The 19,668-nt window shown below is 40.6% G+C and overlaps 1 protein-coding gene across 2 annotated transcripts; it reads right to left on the bottom strand.

The window, feature by feature from the left end:
- Positions 1-1,846: 1,846 nt before the first annotated feature.
- lipea (lipase, hormone-sensitive a) lies at positions 1,847-19,102 on the bottom strand. Of its 2 annotated transcripts, none has more exons than XM_026156801.2 (11): positions 18,955-19,102; positions 12,056-12,303; positions 10,831-11,115; positions 10,235-10,325; positions 9,976-10,121; positions 9,698-9,883; positions 9,155-9,304; positions 8,849-8,993; positions 8,116-8,343; positions 5,378-5,757; positions 1,847-2,917 (listed from the first exon to the last, which is right to left on the bottom strand). In XM_026156801.2, exons 1-11 carry the CDS (start codon positions 18,962-18,964, stop codon positions 2,690-2,692), a joined length of 2,097 nt encoding a protein of 698 aa, XP_026012586.1. In that variant the 5' UTR covers positions 18,965-19,102; the 3' UTR covers positions 1,847-2,689. The 2 variants fall into 2 exon arrangements, with proteins under 2 accessions (XP_026012586.1, XP_080152029.1); XM_080295903.1 differs by lacking the exon at positions 18,955-19,102 and adding an exon at positions 14,997-15,154.
- Positions 19,103-19,668: the final 566 nt, after the last annotated feature.

Here is a 19,668-nt window from a genome sequence, read left to right as displayed (position 1 = left end):
ACTCCAACAAGATTACACAGCATGAAGCTTATGCCTGACTATCTCTGTTGGAAATGTAAAAGTGAGGTGTGGACTTTCCTACATTGTTTTTGGAAATGTTCCCTTAAAGCTCCTTTTTGGAAGGAAGTCGTCACACTTTTAAAAGGTTGTTCAGGATCAGAAGTGCCCTTAACTCCTGAATTGTGTTTGTTAGGAGACCGTTCTCATATTCCAAGAATTCATAATAATGTTTTTACGGTTGTTATGGTTGGACTGGTAACTGCATTGAGGGTTATCCTCAGGCACTGGAAGACTACAGCACTTTCTGAGCTGAAAGACTCAGAGCAATGGCAGAGACTGCTTCCTATGAGTCCATGCTGAATAAACTTAAAAATGATACAAAAGACAAAGATAAAATTTGGGACTACTTTTGGAGCTATCTGAAGCACACAGGAAATCACGACCATAATACCATAATCTAAAGGATTATTAACTGTGACTACCAGCCAATATGTTACTTTACTGTCATTTTTAGTTGCCCGTTTCTGTGTTTCTTCTTTCAGAACCTACTGTAAGTTAGCTTCTCTTTCCTCTCTTAGACTTTTGAGGGATGCACACCAGCAGTTTTCTTGGTTTCTCCCCCCCCCCGCTCTTATACAGGTTTAAGTACCGTATATGTTTTCAAAAAACTTGCAAAATCAATAAAAACTTAAATGTAAAAAAAATATGAGGATGTGAGAGCCATGTTACATTCCCTCAGATTCACAGGTTATTCTGATAAGCTAAGGTGATGCACACTGTGACCTCTGGGTTCAGAATGTGTTTCACTTTTGTTGTCAGTAAAACCTGCCATGCAAGCTTATGTAAAACAGTAACACTAGAGAACACAGAAAACAGTACAAAGACCACATATTAAATGTTAATACTGAAAGGTCTTATTTTCTTGATGGACAATAACTCAGGTATAATATTGTTTTTCTTTTTAAAGACTGGAAACGTTGACCCAGATAGATAAAGACACAGGCATATCCAAGATGTGTTTGAATCACACAGTGACTGCTGACTCCTGTTCCTCAGACTTACTGGTGCTCTTGGTGACAATGGTATCCTAGATGCTTATTAAACTCTAAGAGCTGGCTCAACAGGTTTGATCCCAGTGACGTTGCTGCTGATGGTGGAACTGTATCGCCATGTGAGGCTTTCAATGGGAACAGGAATTATAAACTTCTCGTGGACATTTTTGTAATTGATGTGACACATCAACGCCCTCACTCAAGGACAACGAGGCAAACGTAGAAAGAGTGGACACACAAATTCCTTTTCTAATAGAGCTAGATGGTTGTGTTTAAATCAGTTTTGACTTATTTATAGCACTGATGACTCTGCCATCATTGATCGAGGTTTCCTTCAGAGTATTGCCAGCTGCTGCTGAGTGACATAAGCCAGGAAATGGACTGAGGTCTGCACTTGTAGCAGACAAACATTTTTATCTTAACATTAAAGCTGAGCGCAGCTATTTAGCTGACAGAGTCCGATTAGAGGACGCAGACAGATAAAGGGGAGAAAAAACTGCAAGAATGAAGGAAATGACTGGCAACAGAGCAATCCGTATGAAGGCTGTGATCCTAAAGTTGCACACACTTGAAAATTTGAAAACGAGAAAAGCCATCAGTGTGTTAAAAACTAAAGCGTTTATTTCACCATTTACTGCCACCAACATAAACATTGAATTTAAACTAATCAAAAGCAAGTTTACTTCCTGTCAACATCTGTGACACCTAACGTTGAAGGAGGACAGGTAATGCTCAGATTCACTAATCTGAGTTATCACCATGCACCTCATTAAAAAAAATGCAAATGCAAAAACTTCAGAGTGTAGTTTTATTCAACAGTTGTGAAAGAATAACAACATGATAAAACAGTTAATTTACACCTTATAAAGTTACTTTCACGCTGGTACCAGATACTGCTGGTAAATACAAGGTGATGGCCTTTTTAATGGTAAGTAAACATGTAACAAACTGTAAAAAAAAGAAACAACAAAAAACCCAACAACCCAAAACAGATGACACACCTTATCCAAATAACAACAATAATAATGATAATAATAATAATAATAATAATAATAATAATAATAATAATACTACAGTGCATCTGGAAGGTGATTCCTATACAAGTAAACCATTAACACCGGTCAGTTTGACGTAGGCATTGTGAAATAAAGTGTTTCTAACATAGATCGTATATGTTTAGACAGCTTTGAATTTTAGGCACAGCAGCTTACTGACTTCAGAAATCTTCCATCAGGTGATAAATTACTACAAGAGCTGGTTATTGTGATTTTCTGAGTAAAATTTCTGTCAGTCTGTGATACTCTGAATGTTCAACAGATTGTAAACATGTAAATCCTGGTAGAAAAATACTTCATAACTATGTTTTTTGTCGTTATTATTATTATTAGGATCCTATTAAAGCTGGTTGTAAGAAGTTTTCAGTGGTTCTCTTGAACGCGACTACCTACAGAAAACGCTGTGCGGGGTTAAAGTGCAGAACGACAAAGCTTCCTCCACTTTGTGCTTGTAATTCCTCCTCATTTGTTTCTTTTTCACTTTTCTGTCAGATCTTTCTCTCTCTTTTTTTCTTTATTTAGAAGTCCCAAGAATATTGGATCAGTCATCCCGATAAGTTGGCACTCTTAACACATGTTTAATTAAGTCTCTTCCACAAGATCGTGCGGTGGGTTTTCTTGCTCAAAAACCTCCCTTATTCGTGCTACGCAGACTTCTGCAGCCACATCCGTCTCCTTGGAGAGCTGGTACAGGCTGAGGAAGCCATGTGGGAGGTCCTTCGCCACTGTCAGACTCACAGGTTGGCCCATGTCTCGAAGCTTCTTGGCAAACATCACAGAGTCGTCCAGCAGGGCATCGAGAGCAGAGGCCTGCGTGGGAGGAAGAGTCAATTCAAATTCTGCTGTGAGTAATAGACTGCAGTTCAACTCACACTGGACTTTATGAGGAGAAATCAAGTAAGCTAAATGTTAAAAGTGCCTTTTGTATCTAGTACATTTTCTAGAGCATCTGTCCCGTTGAGCCACTGTGTGACTCAGCTACCAATGATCTGTGAGTGCTACATATTGTCTCAAATGACAATCTCGAAGCACATGTGATTGGACCTCTGCCTGTGGTCAAATTTTCTCCTCGTTCCTCTCACAAAACTTTTCTTTTACCCTTTCTAAATGTATCTAAATGTGTTCCATGTGACTCGCTGTTCTGCAGCCTTTTGAGCCAGCCACAGCAATAAAGTTGCTTTAGAAACACTCTCTTGTTATGTCTTTCTGCTGGAGTCATAATCAATGTTTTTCTATTCCACCTATTTTTTTCTGTTCAGGCGAGAGATCTGGGGCTCATCCCAACTGTCATAGGACAGAGACAGGGTACACAATAGACAGTCTGTCAAAAGACTAACACAATAGCCCTTTTCCAGTGGTACCTACTCAGTTCGGCTCAACTCAGTTTTTAGGGTTTTCCAATAAGTGATAGTACTTGGTAACAGGTACTTTTTAAGTACCTGCTCAACCGGGATTTCAAATGAGCGAAGTTGATCTGAAAAGGTGACGTCAATGGACTGCATGCCACTGATTGTCCAATCAATGGCATCACTCAATGAGTCATGAGAGCAACTCCTTCACAAAAAAACAAAACCAGTATTTCGAAGACCAGAATAAAAACGAACAATGTGGCTCATACGTCAGACAAAAAGCAATACACAGAGCAGTAGGTACAGTGGCTTGTAAAAGTATTCGGCCCCCTTGAACTTTCCCACATTTTGTCACATTACATCCACAAACATGAATCAATTTTATTGGAATTCCACGTGAAAGACCAACACAAAGTGGTGCACACGTGAGAAGTGGAACAAAAATCATACATGATTCCAAACATTTTTGTTTTTACAAATAAATAACTGCAAAGTGGGGTGTGCGTAATTATTCAGCCCCCTTTGGTATGAGTGCAGTCAGTTGCCCATAGACGTTGCCTGATGAGTGCTAATGACTAAATGTGCACCTGTGTGTGATCTAATGTCAGTACAAATACAGCTGCTCTGTGACGGCCTCAGAGGTTGTCTAAGAGAATATTGGGAGCGACAACACCATGAAGTCCAAAGAACACACCAGACAGGTCAGGGATAAAGTTATTGAGAAATTTAAAGCAGGCTTAGGCTACAAAAAGATTTCCCAAGCCTTGAACATCCCACGGAGCACTGTTCAAGCCATCATTCAGAAATGGAAGGAGTATGGCACAACTGTAAACCTACCAAGACAAGGCCGTCCACCTAAACTCACAGGCTGAACAAGGAGAGCGCTGATCAGAAATGCAGCCAAGAGGCCCATGGTGACTCTGGACGAGCTGCAGAGATCTACAGCTCAGGTGGGGGATTCTGTCCATAGGACAACTATTAGTCATGCACTGCACAAAGTTGGCCTTTATGGAAGAGTGGCAAGAAGAAAGCCATTGTTAACAGAAAACCATAAGAAGTCCTGTTTGCAGTTTGCCACAAGCCATGTGGTCCATCTAATCTGACTGAGCTGGAGCTGTTTTGCAAAGAAGAATGGGCAAGGATTTCAGTCTCTAAATGTGCAAAGCTGGTAGAGACAAACCCTAAAAGACTGCCAGCTGTAATTGCAGCAAAAGGTGGTTCTACAAAGTATTGACTCAGGGGGGCTGATTAATTACGCACGCCCCACTTTGCAGTTATTTATTTGTAAAAAATGTTTGGAATCATGTATGATTTTCGTTCCACTTCTCACGTGTGCACCACTTTGTTGGTCTTTCACGTGGAATTCCAATAAAATTGCTGTAATGTGACAAAGTTCAAGGGGGCCGAATACTTCTGCAAGCCACTGTATACCATATCGTCTCGATGTCCTCCATTGTCACTTGTTGTTTGTGTCAGACACAGATGACATCACAGGACTTTTCTCAAGTTGAGTCAAGGCGAGCAGAGAAGGCACTAGTGGAAAAGAGGCAACAGACCCGCTCATCGATCTAACCCCATGCATGGAGAACCAGTCAAGAAGGCCACCGCTAGTAAGCAGTGACTGAACTTCAAAATAAAAGTGTGGGGATTGTTGTTATCCACTGGTTAGTGATAATTAAGTAAAGAAAAACATTAGTTTCAAATATACTTTGGGCAGCCTTTAGTATACATGGGCGAATATATGTATACACCCATGTATACTGGATGTCTATGAGTGTGAAGCCCATGGGCAAAACTGATCAACTAAAGAAAAAGACAGAGGTGTCTATTGTGTGACAACAAATCGAGTTTTATGGCTAGAAATTCCAAAAGTTGCCCAAATCCTAATCTAAACATGAACTCTTTCCATCTCCTTTCTTACCACTATGTGCACAGGTGGCAGGCCTTTCAGCATGCTGTTGGGAGCCAGCAGGGGTGACACAAATGGATTCTTTATAACTGGACAGGATGTTGGGTTAACCATAGCAAGAGACTCAGAGCGCAGAGGCTCAAAGCCTTGTGGGTAACAAAGCTGAGCTCCAGAGTTGGGTACGGAAGCTTGGTTGGACATGTGGGTTTCAGTCTGTCTCTGTGAAGACGAGCGGGAGAGCGAGCGACCTGAAGTCCGCCTTGGGTCCAGAAAGGACTGGATCCAGTTAGAGGCACCCTGAGTGAGATCACTGAGCAGCATGGCCGTGTCTCTACTCAGAGTGCTCAGAGTGCTGCTCCCCATTGCAGGCTGCACCGTCTGGTAGTCTATACCTGAGAGGATACCAACGTTTAGTCAGCAGAGGAAACAGCAACCGTAAAGAAAAACAAACAACAAAAACAAAAAACCCACACACGAGTCTGGCACACACTTGTGAATTATTAGAGAATATCCACTGAACTACAAATCAGCAGATATGCCCAATACCTAAGAGTTTTACAAGTACTTTTTAAGGTACTTTAAAAAGAGGGTGTTCTATTGCTTATACATGAGAAGAATTTGTCACATATGAACAGAGGCTTTCTGTATCCAGCTCAATCCCACAGTCCAAAAACATGCTATTAGTGATTTTAAAGTGGCCATGGATGAGAGGTAGATAGAGGGTTTGACTGTGTAACTATACAGAGCACTGTATGGTTATAAGAGGGTTGTATTTCAAAGTCTTTTCAGCGGTTAGTAAGTTGTACTTGAGAAAAACAACTGAAAAAACAGCTTCAGAAGCACTTGGTATTAAATCCACCGAACATCTATTGAATAACTCTTGGATTATCTTTGACAGAGACCTTCTGCTTCAGTCTCAAATATAACTGATGATCGTGAACAGTTGTATCACAACTACTACCCAACTACAACTTTGAGACTTTATTCCAGTAAGTCTTCTCATTTTCACCTTGATTTAAATCTAGATGTACTATTGTCTGTATACCAATAGAGTCTTGGGGGATTACAACACTCAGTCTCTTTTTGACCCTGAAACACTTCTTGGGTGCAGCTGGGTGCAAGAAGACAAACGCAACAAGTGCCATCGTTAAAAAAACAACAACTCAGGAACCTAAAAGAAACCAGATGAAGAACAGCAAAACAAATGTAAGATATGTGAAATATGAGCATTAATGGATTGGTGAGGCTGTGCTGGCTTTATCTTTTGGCTTATTACGCCAGTAATGAAGTCAGAGAATGAGAGGCAGTGGTGGAGTGAGCCAAAAAATAAATAAAGAGAGGGAGCAGTGTCAGTAAAAACAAAGCGGTGAATCATAAAAATAATGCGTTATTTTCAGACTGTTTTACAGCAGTTACATTCCAGAGCGCTAATAAACACACCCAGATCTCTGCTGCTCATAACTGACGAGCAGGCTTCATCACATCTGCTGCGGCTCCTTTGTGTGTATCAACCGTCACATTGACATTCAGCTCTAAAATGCATTGAGAGAGCCAGGATGTAATCTGCTCTGTACATTTTTAATAATAGATTCTGTGATTCGTCTCTATGCCGGCTGACTAATTTGCCTATACAAGCCTTCAAATTTTAGCCAAAATGATCTTTTTAAAAGTTAATTATCTGGAAATGATCAGAAAGCAGATCAAACTTCCAGAGTACCAGTGCTGGTTTTTGTTACTCTGCATCACAGACATTAAATTGGTGCAGGGCTGCTAGTATATCCCATGATATTGATGCTTATAGAAAAAAAATGTGCTTTTGGCTTTAGATTGTGACACTTGGATTAAGTGTAAAATTGTTTGGTTCCAGTTTTTAACAGAGCTTAAGGTTGTTTATTAAGTAGGTATATCCTGAATCTATGACGGCTACAACTTACATGAGGATGTAACTTGTAAATATATTTACAGATATTAAGGAAAATGGCTTCATTAAATATACCAAATTATACCCAGTCTGCCCAGTCTGCCAGCAGACTCAGCTCAACTCAGTTCTCTTTATATAGTGCCATATTACAGCAACAGTTACCTCAAGGCGCTTTACATTGTTTTTGTAGGCTAAACCCCAACAATAATACAGAGAAAACAGCGAAAACCCAACAATCAGATGTCCCCTATGAGCAAGCGCTTTGGTGACACTGGAAAGGAAAAACTCCCTTTTAACAGGAAGAAACCTCTGGCAGAATGAGGCTCAGGGAGGGGCGGCCATTGTTGAAATTATGTCATTATTTCCCGGTTTAAAAATGGTTGTGGTATGACAGCAAAAGCAGAACCACATATAGTACAGGTCCACTCAGACAAAGCATGAAACACTTATATTATTAGAATGATAGTGATAAATACATGTCTTTGTTTTTGGTAATTAACAACAAGTGAACAACAGGTCACATGACTGAAACCTTCCAGTTTTTGCTTTGGCAGTTATGCGTGGCTGACAACAGGAAGACATCTAGGCGGTGCAATGAAGATTAAATCGAAGGTAGGCACGGATTTTGTTTTTAGTACATGCTTAATTAGAAGTTTGACAGGGCAGACAAATCGTAAGTTTTTCCTCCCGCATTTGACGGTTTATACATAAATCCTCTTAATATTCCGTGTTCTTGTCAGGTGGCGCCTGGATGTACTTGTGTTAAATGATCTGTAAAACAACACACCTGATCTCCATGCAGGCACACACGCCCTGCACACACACATACCTGCATAAGCATTAATGCACTTGGTGAGTACACCTAGAGGCAACAGCGGGTCAATGAGAGTGAGCAGGCGGGAGGGTGAAGCATCGGTGGTGAGCAAAGTGGCGGGGTAGGCGGCCATAATGCCATCAGGGATTCGGATGCCGGTGGATATGGCCTTCATGGACACGGTGATGCAGAGATTCCCTCCAGCACTGTCGCCTGCCAGACAAACTCGCTCTGCAGTGGAGCCTGACAATAAAAACAAAAATAATTCCCACAATAATTCTTTGGGGCCATGGCTGCAGATTCAGATGTGCTGTTGTGATATTTTTAAACTGTAAAAATACTTCCTGCCATGATTTTGTCAATCTAGTGCTCAATCTACTACTTGCAGTAAATGCAGTCATTTATGTGTGGTGTACTGTTGTGTACTTTTTTTAACTTAAGATATCTCAGACTATTTATCATCTGTTTTTAAATTAATCTCTCATGAGAAAAAATTAAACAAGAGAAAATTCCTAAAGTATAAAAAGTAGAGAGTGGGGTAAAGGATGATTTTATGGCTTTCTTGGCTTTGGGGTTCATGAACAGTTTCAAAAATTCTCAGAAAAACTTATAAGAAAGACGAAATTTGAAAAAAATAGGTCATTATGGACTGGTTTTACTGGTTTGCCCCACTTTAAATCAAATTAGGCAACATGTGGTCCATGAATTACAATGAGTTTAGCTTTACAGTAAGATAACACACACTGACCCAGCAGGTGACAGTTATTCAGTGCCCAGCAGTAGGCGTAAAAACATTCCTCTAGAGCTCTGGGAAAGGGTGCTTCAGGTGACAGAGAGTAGTCGACGGAGAGGACCGGGACATTCAGCTCCTTCGACCAGCTGCGAAGATAGTTCTGCAACACGAGTGGGTTAAAAGGCATGCGATTAATTTATTTTCACAGGAATGCAAGATCTAATGCTACCTGTTACTATTATTATCATTGGAATTTGAGTAGAATTAATCAGAACAGCTATGACAGATAAAAAAGAAAAAAGTCTGTCTTCTGTTTTGTACCTCGTGAGACTTCGAAGTCTGGGCCACAAAGCCCCCTCCATGGAAGTGGATGAGCAGCCAGGGGGAGCGAGGCTGTTTCTGTACCCAGGGCAGATGGGTGGAGATGGGGGGAGGCTTAGCACGGGACAAAACTAGAAGCTCTTCACTGTCCTGTAAAGTGAAAGGATGAGATCATAAAATAAAGTAAACAAAGCAATCAAGTCTTTTAACAGAAGTCATCTTTCAGCATGTGTACAACCACATTTTTGCAGCTCTCTAATGAAAACCTTGAATATTTCCCCTGTGCTCATTTTTCATTGCCCATCCATAAGCAAATTTTACTGGTTACTAAAATAGCTCTACTAGTTTTATCCAATCTCAAAAACACATAATACAAAAAATACAGAATTTATTTACTGCGCTTATTCTGTAAAAAGTCTGATCCTCACCATATTGGTCAGTCGTGTCAACAACTGTATTTACATATTATAGTCTTTTAAATGCCTTCTCTACATAAAATGTCTTTTTTCTTCTTCTTCTACTCTACGAGTTGTTGACCTTCACCTGTCCTTCTCGGAGTTCATAGGAGATCAGACGCATGTGGACTGGCCCGGGGCCCCAGTGAGCTATTGGAGGTGACACGGTGACAGAGAGCCTGGGGTCGGAGGCCAGAGGAAGGCGTAGAGTGACTGGAGGCACGGTCATGGTGAAGTTTACTTGCACTTGTTTGGAGGCTATTCTGTTGAAGCCCTGAAAAGAGTAAGAAATGGAAGAAAGTTCAAATGCTGAAGATAACTTTAGGTAAAAGACAAGCAAAAGAAGGAGTCTGTGATTCTGTCTACTGTTAATAGGCCGGACTCTGTGAGGTTCCAGAAGGACTTCCAGAACTGCATGTCCAGATTCTGGGTAATGCGCTCAAACTCAGCGCCCCGGAGCTCTGGATCAATAACATACTTCCCTGATGTGAGGAGAGACAAGGCTGCTGTTCCTAAAGGAGGACAGATACTTATTTTAAAGATGGTTAAAGGTAAAAATGCCCATTCAGAAGAAGGAAATGTAACTTTTGACAACATCCTAAATAAAAAAAAAAAAAAACCTCACCTAAGCCTGACTGTTGTTTACCATAGGTTTCTCCATATGAAACCATACTTATGACAACAGTCTGCAGGAATGGGCGAATGGAAGGGGAGTACTGTGAAACAAAATAAGAGGGGCATTTAATAAATACATTCAAAAGACAGGGCTCTTACTTATTTTTAAGTATTAATTACAACCACAAAACATAAGAGACTTGTGTGAAAGACCTAGGGATCGGTTCACCCTGCCTGGGACAGGGTTACCAGAGGCTCGCCCTGGAACCAGGCCCAGGAGCATCTGGTGGCTGGGCCTTAGTTCATGGGGCCCAGTGTAAACTTGCCTAATCTGCATATAGTAAGCGTAATGAGCCTATATTACAGTACTTAATGATAGTCTGTGAAGCCTTTGCTTTTATTTCTAAATAATAAAAATAAATGTAATTTAAGCTGCCAGAAATTAAATCGCAGTTAAAATCCTTGTCATGTTTTTATTAGGGGAAAAGTCTAAAACCTACTGCAGGGCTGCAGGTGGCAGAATTGACAAATCAAACCAACAAAAAAAAATATATATATAATAAAACAATAAAGTTGATTACAAATATGTCTCCACTGTTAGCTGACCTGAAAGCCCAGACAGCGGCCGTAGAAACACGCTTTGTGCATGGAGGAGTACTCCTGCACAAAGCTGCGGCTCAGGTCCTTGTCCTGCAGGGAGTACAGCTGGCCGCAGTCGTTATCGTTGATCAGCTGCTGGGCGAGATGGAGAAGAGCTCGGAGCTGGCAAAGGGCGCTGCAGTACGCCTCCATCTCAGACGTGTTGTGGTCAACCCTGAAGAAGGGGTTGCTGTAACTGGAGGCAATGTAACGGGCTTTGTGGATGATGTGCAAAAGGCAAGCCTCCAAGACCTGAAAGAAGAAACAGGATGAGAGGTTGGAAGGCATACATGAAATGCACATGTTTATTATGGCTTTTCATGAAATATAGTTAATTTTAAAAAAGGCTCTCATGCAGCCCAATCACACACTGAGATGATGGGCTTTTTATATCTGTAGTGATTATTATAACATTTATGATGTGCTCCAAAACCTATGAAAATTTAAGATTGAACCAAGATTAAAACAATCTTGGTACCTACTATATAAACTTAAGGGAGAACTACATTTCACAGTAGTGTAACCACCAAACCTTAAACCACACAGGAAGTCAACCATTTTTAAACCATTAAAGAATTTTGTGGTTGTTTTCCAATTTGCAGAGTTTGTACTTTAACTCACTGCAGACAATTAATCAGACTGATATCATATTTTGTCAGTCTTCTACAGACTTTTGCATTACTTAGTTTGTTTGTTAATTTGTTTTATTCCTATGCACAATGTCTACTATTTCTCATGCTTTAGGAGTGTCTGTATAACTCAAGATATCAACAGATTTTTTTTAAATTTAAGGTTTACACATAAAAAAGATCTCCTGAACTGAATTGATATTTTTATATTGTTGCTGAATTTCTATAAACTTGAAAAAAAAAAACTCAAATGAAAAACCTAAATGGAAAAATATGTTAACTCAGCAAAAACAATAAGGTCCAACCCTCCCATTATCCTGAACTCGATAAGCAGAAGAAAATGGATAAATAGATCAATAAAAATGAGTGAATCTGTACTTGAATCATGTGAACCCCACACTTCTAATATTTGCAGAAATACAAATATTAAAATGTTGTTGTTGTTAAAATGCAATAACCTACAATCTAATAAACAGATTTTTTTCTAATGATTTAAACCAAAGATGTGAAAAACCAAACACACTGTTAGTCACATAACACACACGGTCCAGCCACCGTCATACCTTGACCAGCGTGCGGTAGCCATTCCCGGGTGTTTGTGCATCAAAGTCATAATGGTGATAGACGGCGGTGAAGCTGGTTACTACAGGCTCCAGGGCTCGACCATGTTCCTGAATCTGTTTCACACAAGTGACCAGACGCTCAACAGCAGTGCCGTGTGGCAAACGAGAAGGCCCGCAAAAAACAGAGATGTTGTCTTGGCACACTTTCTCCAAGGTTGCAAACACAACCTCGTAATCCATTTCTGGGGCTGTGAAGGAAAGAGAGAGAAAGAAGAAGAGACCGCCGAGTGAAACTTGTCATTCATTTGAAGCTCTCTGTGTCGATACAGCAAACCTCTGATGTGCGCTTTATACATCTAAATAAAAGACTTAGGGGAAACCCAAAGATCGCAGTGATCTCATTGCCAGTGATTACACTGTATTATCTGTTCAAGGGTTGAAGTTCAACTGACCTCATGAGAGCAGCTGACTGTTATGCAATAAAGAGCAATAAAGATAAGGAGAAAACGTGGCAGTCACAAAATAATAAACAAATCTGTGGAAGACTTCTGTAATGGCAAAGATGGTGCATCTCCAAATGAAAATGAAATGAATTCACGCCCTTTATTATAATATAACTGGGAAGGTATCCAGTAGTGTACTGGCCATTGGGTCTGTGCTGCATCATATTGTCAGCAATTAATCTTGAAAAAAAATGTTTAAGTAATATAACAATGTCACGTTGCAACATCTTTGCTGTAACAACACTATTTACCTTCCCTGACAACGACACATTGCATGATGTCTTACATTTGATGATTTAGCTGTGGGTCGGGGAACTCCAGGGCTCAAGGTCCGGTATCCTCCAGGTTTTAAATGTGTCCTTGATCCAATACAGCCGATTTAAATGGCTAAATTACGTTCACAACACGTTATGAAGTCCTCCAGAGATCTGGTAATGAACTAATCATTTGATTCAGGTGTGTTGACGCAGGGTGAAATCTAAAACCTGCAGGACACCAGACCTTGAGGCTTGGAGTTCAACAACCTCCAACACAGAACTTTGCAAAACATGAAACAAAAAACAAACTTCCAACTAAAAAAGGAAACAAACTACATACACAGGGTTACCCAAAGTGTCGTGGGATTGTCCACCATGGATGCACCAATTCGATTTGGATCTGATACCCATTCAATCCCGACTAACAAAAGCTGGATCGGCTGTCAGTGGTAAAGAGCTGATCTATGGGCCCATCTGTTCACCCGTTATGTTTGCTGTAGCACTTGTTGGAATGCTTTTAATTTTTTATTAGGATTATTTCAATTTAACAGTCATGTGTCATAAAGCAGGAATAGAAACTGCTATCCTGCACTCCAGAATCAGCAGACTCTGATCAATTAAAGGAAAGTCAAACTAGATGTTTCTTTACACATAAAGAATTCTTCCCAGTCTCTTCCCACAGTGAGGAATAGTTTTTTAATTCAACACTGGTGTCTAATTGGCACCCTATATTGAATTAAAACTGGAAAAAGTTGAATTAATGCGTTCCTAAATATCACACACACACACACACACACACACAACACAGGAGAGGACATTCACCCACTAAAGATCATATTGCATATGATGATTAATAAAAAGAGCAGTCACAGTTTAACATGCATCGTCGTGCTACATTAAAAGCCATTGTGGAAATGATCATGGAGACAATGGACCAGTGTGTGTGGTGTGGCTTTACTAAAAAAAGAAAAGTAAAATCTTTCATGTCAGCAGCAGCTGTCAGAGCGCAGAGCCTGCAGCGAAGAGTGAAATCGGGACACCGTGCCAAATGTGGAGATGCTCATAAACACTGAAAGCTTTGTCACAGTTTTGACACATGGTCGATTGTGTTTTTCCATTTCTGGGCAGCACTCCGTGCCTTAGAGAGATGACCTTTAGGCTTCTCACAATATTTTAATGCTATAAGGGCTGCAGTGTGATGCACATCTGCCTGCAAAGCCCACTAAACAGCAGTTAGAAACAAGCTCGCACAGAGGAAAGGGCTGCAGCTATCGATTATAGTAATCAGCTATTCTATCGCTAATTGAGCAATAATAAATATTCAACAGAGTAAAATGAACTGCTGATTTTTGACATTGCAATATTTTTATTAGTTTCACTGCAATCCACATTTGTCAAAAAAAACCTTACTGCTGTATTTGCGTGCCATATCAAAAACATATTTCTTAAGAAAATATTTTCTTAAATGCAAAATTAAATAATTTGAAGTATGGTGATATTAGATAAAAATAGGTATATATACTTACATTAACAGATGGAAAAATAAGAGTTCTGACATTATTATATCTTCAGGATGAAGTAGATTTGGTGTGTGTTGTCTGTGTGTTTACATGTGGTAGTGAATAAGTGAGTTTGCAAGCCTATAAATGAGCATGTGCAATGAAGAAAAGCGAGTACATCAGCATTCTCAGAACTGAGGCTTAACCTGCGGTTTGATGTAAAATTTCATGGTGCAGAAAAAGTTCTGATGGTGTAGATGCTGATAATGTTAATAATTGATGTTAATAATAATTCAGTGCCCAGCCTTACAGTGCCAGGTCAGTGGCCCATGCAAAACTTTACTGGTTTGCCTTTATTTTTAGATGTTTAAGTAGTTAGTTAACTACTGTGTGTGACTAGCCAAATAGTTGACTAACTGTTGCTACTATCACTAGTCGGTACCAGATGTAATAGTCATTTAATCTAATTGTTTTATACATTAATTGATACACGATGCCAGTAAATAGTTGTGTCCTAATGTCATGCAACCATCTACTACCAGATGCATATGATGAGAAACGACATTAAATCTGTTAACCTCGGCCTGATTTGTTGTTAACGCTATTATTGCTAGTTCTTTTAAAGGTGAAAAAATTAGATCGCAGATAAACGTATCATGTATGCAGAGGAGTCTAGTCATACATCGAAAGGAGTCAGCTGAGGCCTTCTGGGTAAGCTGGTCCGACCGATGTATGCAGCGGCTGGCCTGGGAACACCTCGACGTTTCCCTTGATAAGCTGGAGGAGGTGGGTGGGGAGAGAGAATTCTCGGCTTCCCTGCTTAGGTTGCTGTCCCCATGACCCAACTTCAGATAAGCAGAAGAAAAAGGATGGATGACTTATCTTTTTGTTATTTTAGATTTGAACTTTCATTGAAGCGGTTGCCATGAATTTTCAAACAGCGTGCAAAAAACACGGCACAAAATCACCCTTTTTAGTCAGGGTTTATTCATTTTTCAGGTGGTAATTTGTCATGTTTTTAACAACCCATTAACATGTTTGCAGTAACATGTTTTTATATCATATTTAACATTAATTTAGTGTTTTTCTTCTTCACTGTCTGGACTACAATGTGCAATGTTTATAAAGCACCATGCAAGGTGCTGCACAGTTAAGCAACATGACTTGTTATTGAAGAATGGGATTAAAGGTTTAAATTGTCTTTGTTTAAAAGGCTTTGGACATAAAACAGTTCCCAAATTTGGCTTTATATCTGAGTGTAAATTTTAGTTTTAGCCTAGTTGGTTAGTCTAATTTACACTGAACAAAAATATAAACGCAACACTTTTGTTTTTGCTCCCATTCCCCATGGGATGGACGTAGAGACCTAAAATTCATTCCAGATACACAATATAACCATCCCTCCCAAACAGTGGTCACAAATCAGTCCAAATGTGTGGTAGTGGGCACATCTGCTATATTGAGATAATCCATCCCACCTCACAGGTGTGCCACATCAGGATGCTGATCTGACATCATGAGTAGTGCACAGGTGTACCTCAGACTGCCCACAACAAAAGGCCACCCTGGAATGTGCAGTTTTTTGCGCTATTGGGGGTCTGGGGACCCAGAACCGGTCAGTATCTGGTGTGACCACCATTTGCCTCATGCAGTGCAACACATCGTCGCATGGAGTCTATCAGATTGTCAATTGTGGCCTGTGGAATGTTGGTCCACTCCACTTCAATGGCTGTGCGAGGTTGTTGGATATTCGTGGGAACTGGTACACACTGTCGTATACGCCGGTCAAGCACATGCTCAATGGGTGACATGTCCGGTGAGTATGCTGGCCATGCAAGAACTGGGACATTCTCAGCTGCCGTCTGCCCTGAACAATGTGAACCATGATTCATCCGTGAAGCGCACACCTCTCCAACGTGCCAGACGCCATCGAATGTGAGCATTTGCCCACACAAATCTGTTACGGCGACGAGCTGGAGTCAGGTCAAGACCCCGATGAGGACGACGGGCATGCAGTTGAGCGTCCCTGAGACGGTTTCTGACAGTTTGTGCAGAAATTGTTTGGTTGTGCAAACCAATTGTTCCAGCAGCTGTCTGGGTGGCTGGTCTCAGACGATCTTGGAGGTGAACCTGCTGGATGTGGAGGTCCTGGGCTGGTGTGGTTACACGAGGTCTGCGGTTGTGAGGCCGGTTGGATGTGCTGCCATATTCTCTGAAACGCCTGTGGAGACGGCTTATGGTTGAGAAATGAACATTCAATGCACGGGCGACAGATCTGGTTGACATTCCTGCTGTCAGCATGCCAATTGCACGCTCCCTCATTGCTTGTGGCATCTGTGGCATTTTGCTGTGAGACAAAACTGCACATTCCAGGGTGGCCTTTTGTTGTGGGCAGTCTGAGGTACACCTGTGCACTACTCATGATGTCAGATCAGCATCCTGATGTGGCACACCTGTGAGGTGGGATGGATTATCTCAATATAGCAGATGTGCCCACTACCACACATTTGGACTGATTTGTGACCACTGTTTGGGAGGGATGGTTATATTGTGTATCTGGAATGAATTTTAGGTCTCTACGTCCATCCCATGGGGAATGGGAGCAGTAACAAAGGTGTTGCGTTTATATTTTTGTTCAGTGTACTTTCCTTGTTTAGTCGACAAGGAACTTAGTAGCCAGGAACATCCCTAGTTGTAAAACAATTTAATTCCGATTTTATAATAAATATGCAAAATAATGTTATCAAAGAGTTGAAATAATGTCACCCTCTTAGATTCCCCCTGCTTGTTGTACCTACTGTTGTGACAGAAAACAGCACTGCTTTCATCAGCTTTCAGCAAATTGCCCAATTCAAACATGGTATCAGATTGGGTTAGGAGTTTATCTGAACTTCTCCAGCTTTAGCTTCACACTCAACTATGACACCATCACTGTCACTACTGCTGTTGTGTTATCAGTCTTTTTGTTGAAAAACTGGGGCCTGGACGGATTTAATGTTGTAATACTCTGCATTCACAGTGGGGGCTCTTATATACACTTCTACTACAGGTTTATTTTTAGTGGAAGAAACACTTGCCTTTGAATGGTGACAACTAAGTGTTACAGAGTTGTGGATTAAAGAAATCACCAAAGCAAATAGATTGTGTTGAGGTTTTTTTTTTTGTGTAATCAAGTTACTTGCTGATTCGCTGCAGGCCTACAGATAACAAAAACTCTGTTCACTTCCCTTTTCTGAGACTGTTCCCAATGTAAAGGTCAAAGTGAAATTTCAAAGAATCATTCAGCTCCACTGTTTCTTAGAAACACCAGTGGTAACTAGGACCCCAACCACAAATAAACCTCAGTTCTTGGGAACATCATCAGGAAAGTTTATTCCTTATGGCTATACTTCGAAGATCTGTGTAAGTTCTTCGAAAACCCTACAAAAAGAGATCACTTGCACTTCTTTGCATTTTCTTTTTTTCTCCTGTTGAGCTTTTCAGAAGTCTGATCAGACGATTAATCTTATTTTGTGCTTTTAGACACTATTTAGCTGCAGCTCTTGATATTATTTGGCAACCACTGCCTTTCATATGCTGCAGATCCCTTTTCCCCTTCCTTCACAAACTTGAATGAAGCTGCTTTCATGTTAGCCTACTTATCCTCAGCACAGGGCCATCTATCTATGTTTGTCTGTGGAAAAACAACAAAAACTACCTCACAAAAGGGTGGTGCTTGTGGCTCACCATCCATGGCTCCTCACATATGAAACTGCACAACTACTTTATCTTTTACATATACATATATTTTAATACTTGCTACTGGTTTATGTTGTCTAAAGGTAGGATTATTACTGCTCATTACTAAATGAGTCCGTTTTGTTTACATTTTAACAACTGGAGTTTAAAATGTAAACGAATATCAATGGACAACGCAATCAACACTTAGACCGAAACAACACCCTAAATTATAATTTCACTCTGCCGCTGGCCAGATGTGAAACGTGACTCACTGTTCCACCTGCAATGGTCCGGTTTTGTGATAATATTACAGTGATTCCGTGTTTCAGTTTCGAAGTTACATAACCAAAACTAAACTAAATGATCATTCGTGGCAGCTTGGTGACATCTGTTTAACGATGAGTCCACGCCTCTTTCGACGTGAGCAAACTTGCTTCCCTGCTAAATCTCTTTATTTATCAAAATAAAAAGCCTGGCTTGTCACATGGCAACCCCTTTCAAACTAAACAGCTAACAGTAGCAAACACTTGTCAGCAACAGCGGTAGCAGGCTGCTCTGTCCGCTATCACTATCACTTGTCTTCCCGGACATTGGTTTCACATTTACAGTCTGTATCATTCCGCGTTTTAAACAGCAAACCGGATATCTTAAACGCTGAAAACGCGCCCACTGTCGAAGCTAACAACGAGCAACAGTTTGCTACCGGTGACAACTTCGCCCATAACGCGAAGTTTCGGGACTGTAAGCGCGTCCTCCTCCAATACTGCCAAATGCCACCGTTTACAAACAGATACAACCACCTAAAACGTCGCTAACGTTTGTTTAGCTGGATAACACTGTGCAGATGAGCCTAACACGACAGATGTTATGTTATGTGGGCGGTTATGTGACCTCGTTGTGTAGTAAATGCCTTCACTCACCTTCCCGCATCTTCTTCCTTGATCTTCTGACGATCTCTGTGAGCTCGCCCGCAGAATGCTGGGTAACGTCATGTGAGAAAAGCGCGTTCACGTGTCTACCATGACACCAGTTAGCATTATTATTAATCCACAGGTGGGATAAAAACAAGGAAATGTCAATACTGAGCTGCATATTTTGATGCCATGGCAGCCATTATATTATATAATCTGATTTAAATCAAAGTTCTGATGACTAGGACATTTATTCACTATATATTAGTGACAGGACAGTCAGGACAAGCAAGGCAATTGGTGTCTTCCTTGACAAATTACAAAGTAAAGCAATCTCTGTTCTTTCATCTTAGAGGCCTCTACTACTACTATCAAGATAACTTGAGGATTAACCCTGGGTTGTCTTTACTAAAAAAGGTGGCTCACTTCTTATCGGGGTCCCAAAAAGGTTGATTCTGTTCATTTGGACATATCGTTTTTGTAATAGAGTGAATTGTTGCCCTCCAGTATTCAAGAATTTCACAACTAGCGACCAGGATTTTAAAAAAATTTCAGTGTTAAAGAGGCTGTTGAGGGACTGTTCAAACATAAGAAAAAACACTGTGGGTCGTGTTGTCGAATATAATGAATCGAAGGAAGGAATTTTGAGTCATATTTGGAGCAGTTGGAGAAATTGATGTGGGCGAATGATGTTTCCGATGAGAAGAAAGTGTGCCCATGAAA

Source organism: Astatotilapia calliptera, chromosome 22 (assembly GCF_964374335.1).
Source record: "Astatotilapia calliptera chromosome 22, fAstCal68.1, whole genome shotgun sequence".
Lineage (NCBI taxonomy): Eukaryota > Metazoa > Chordata > Actinopteri > Cichliformes > Cichlidae > Astatotilapia > Astatotilapia calliptera.
This window is presented reverse-complemented; position numbering and strand designations above follow the sequence as displayed.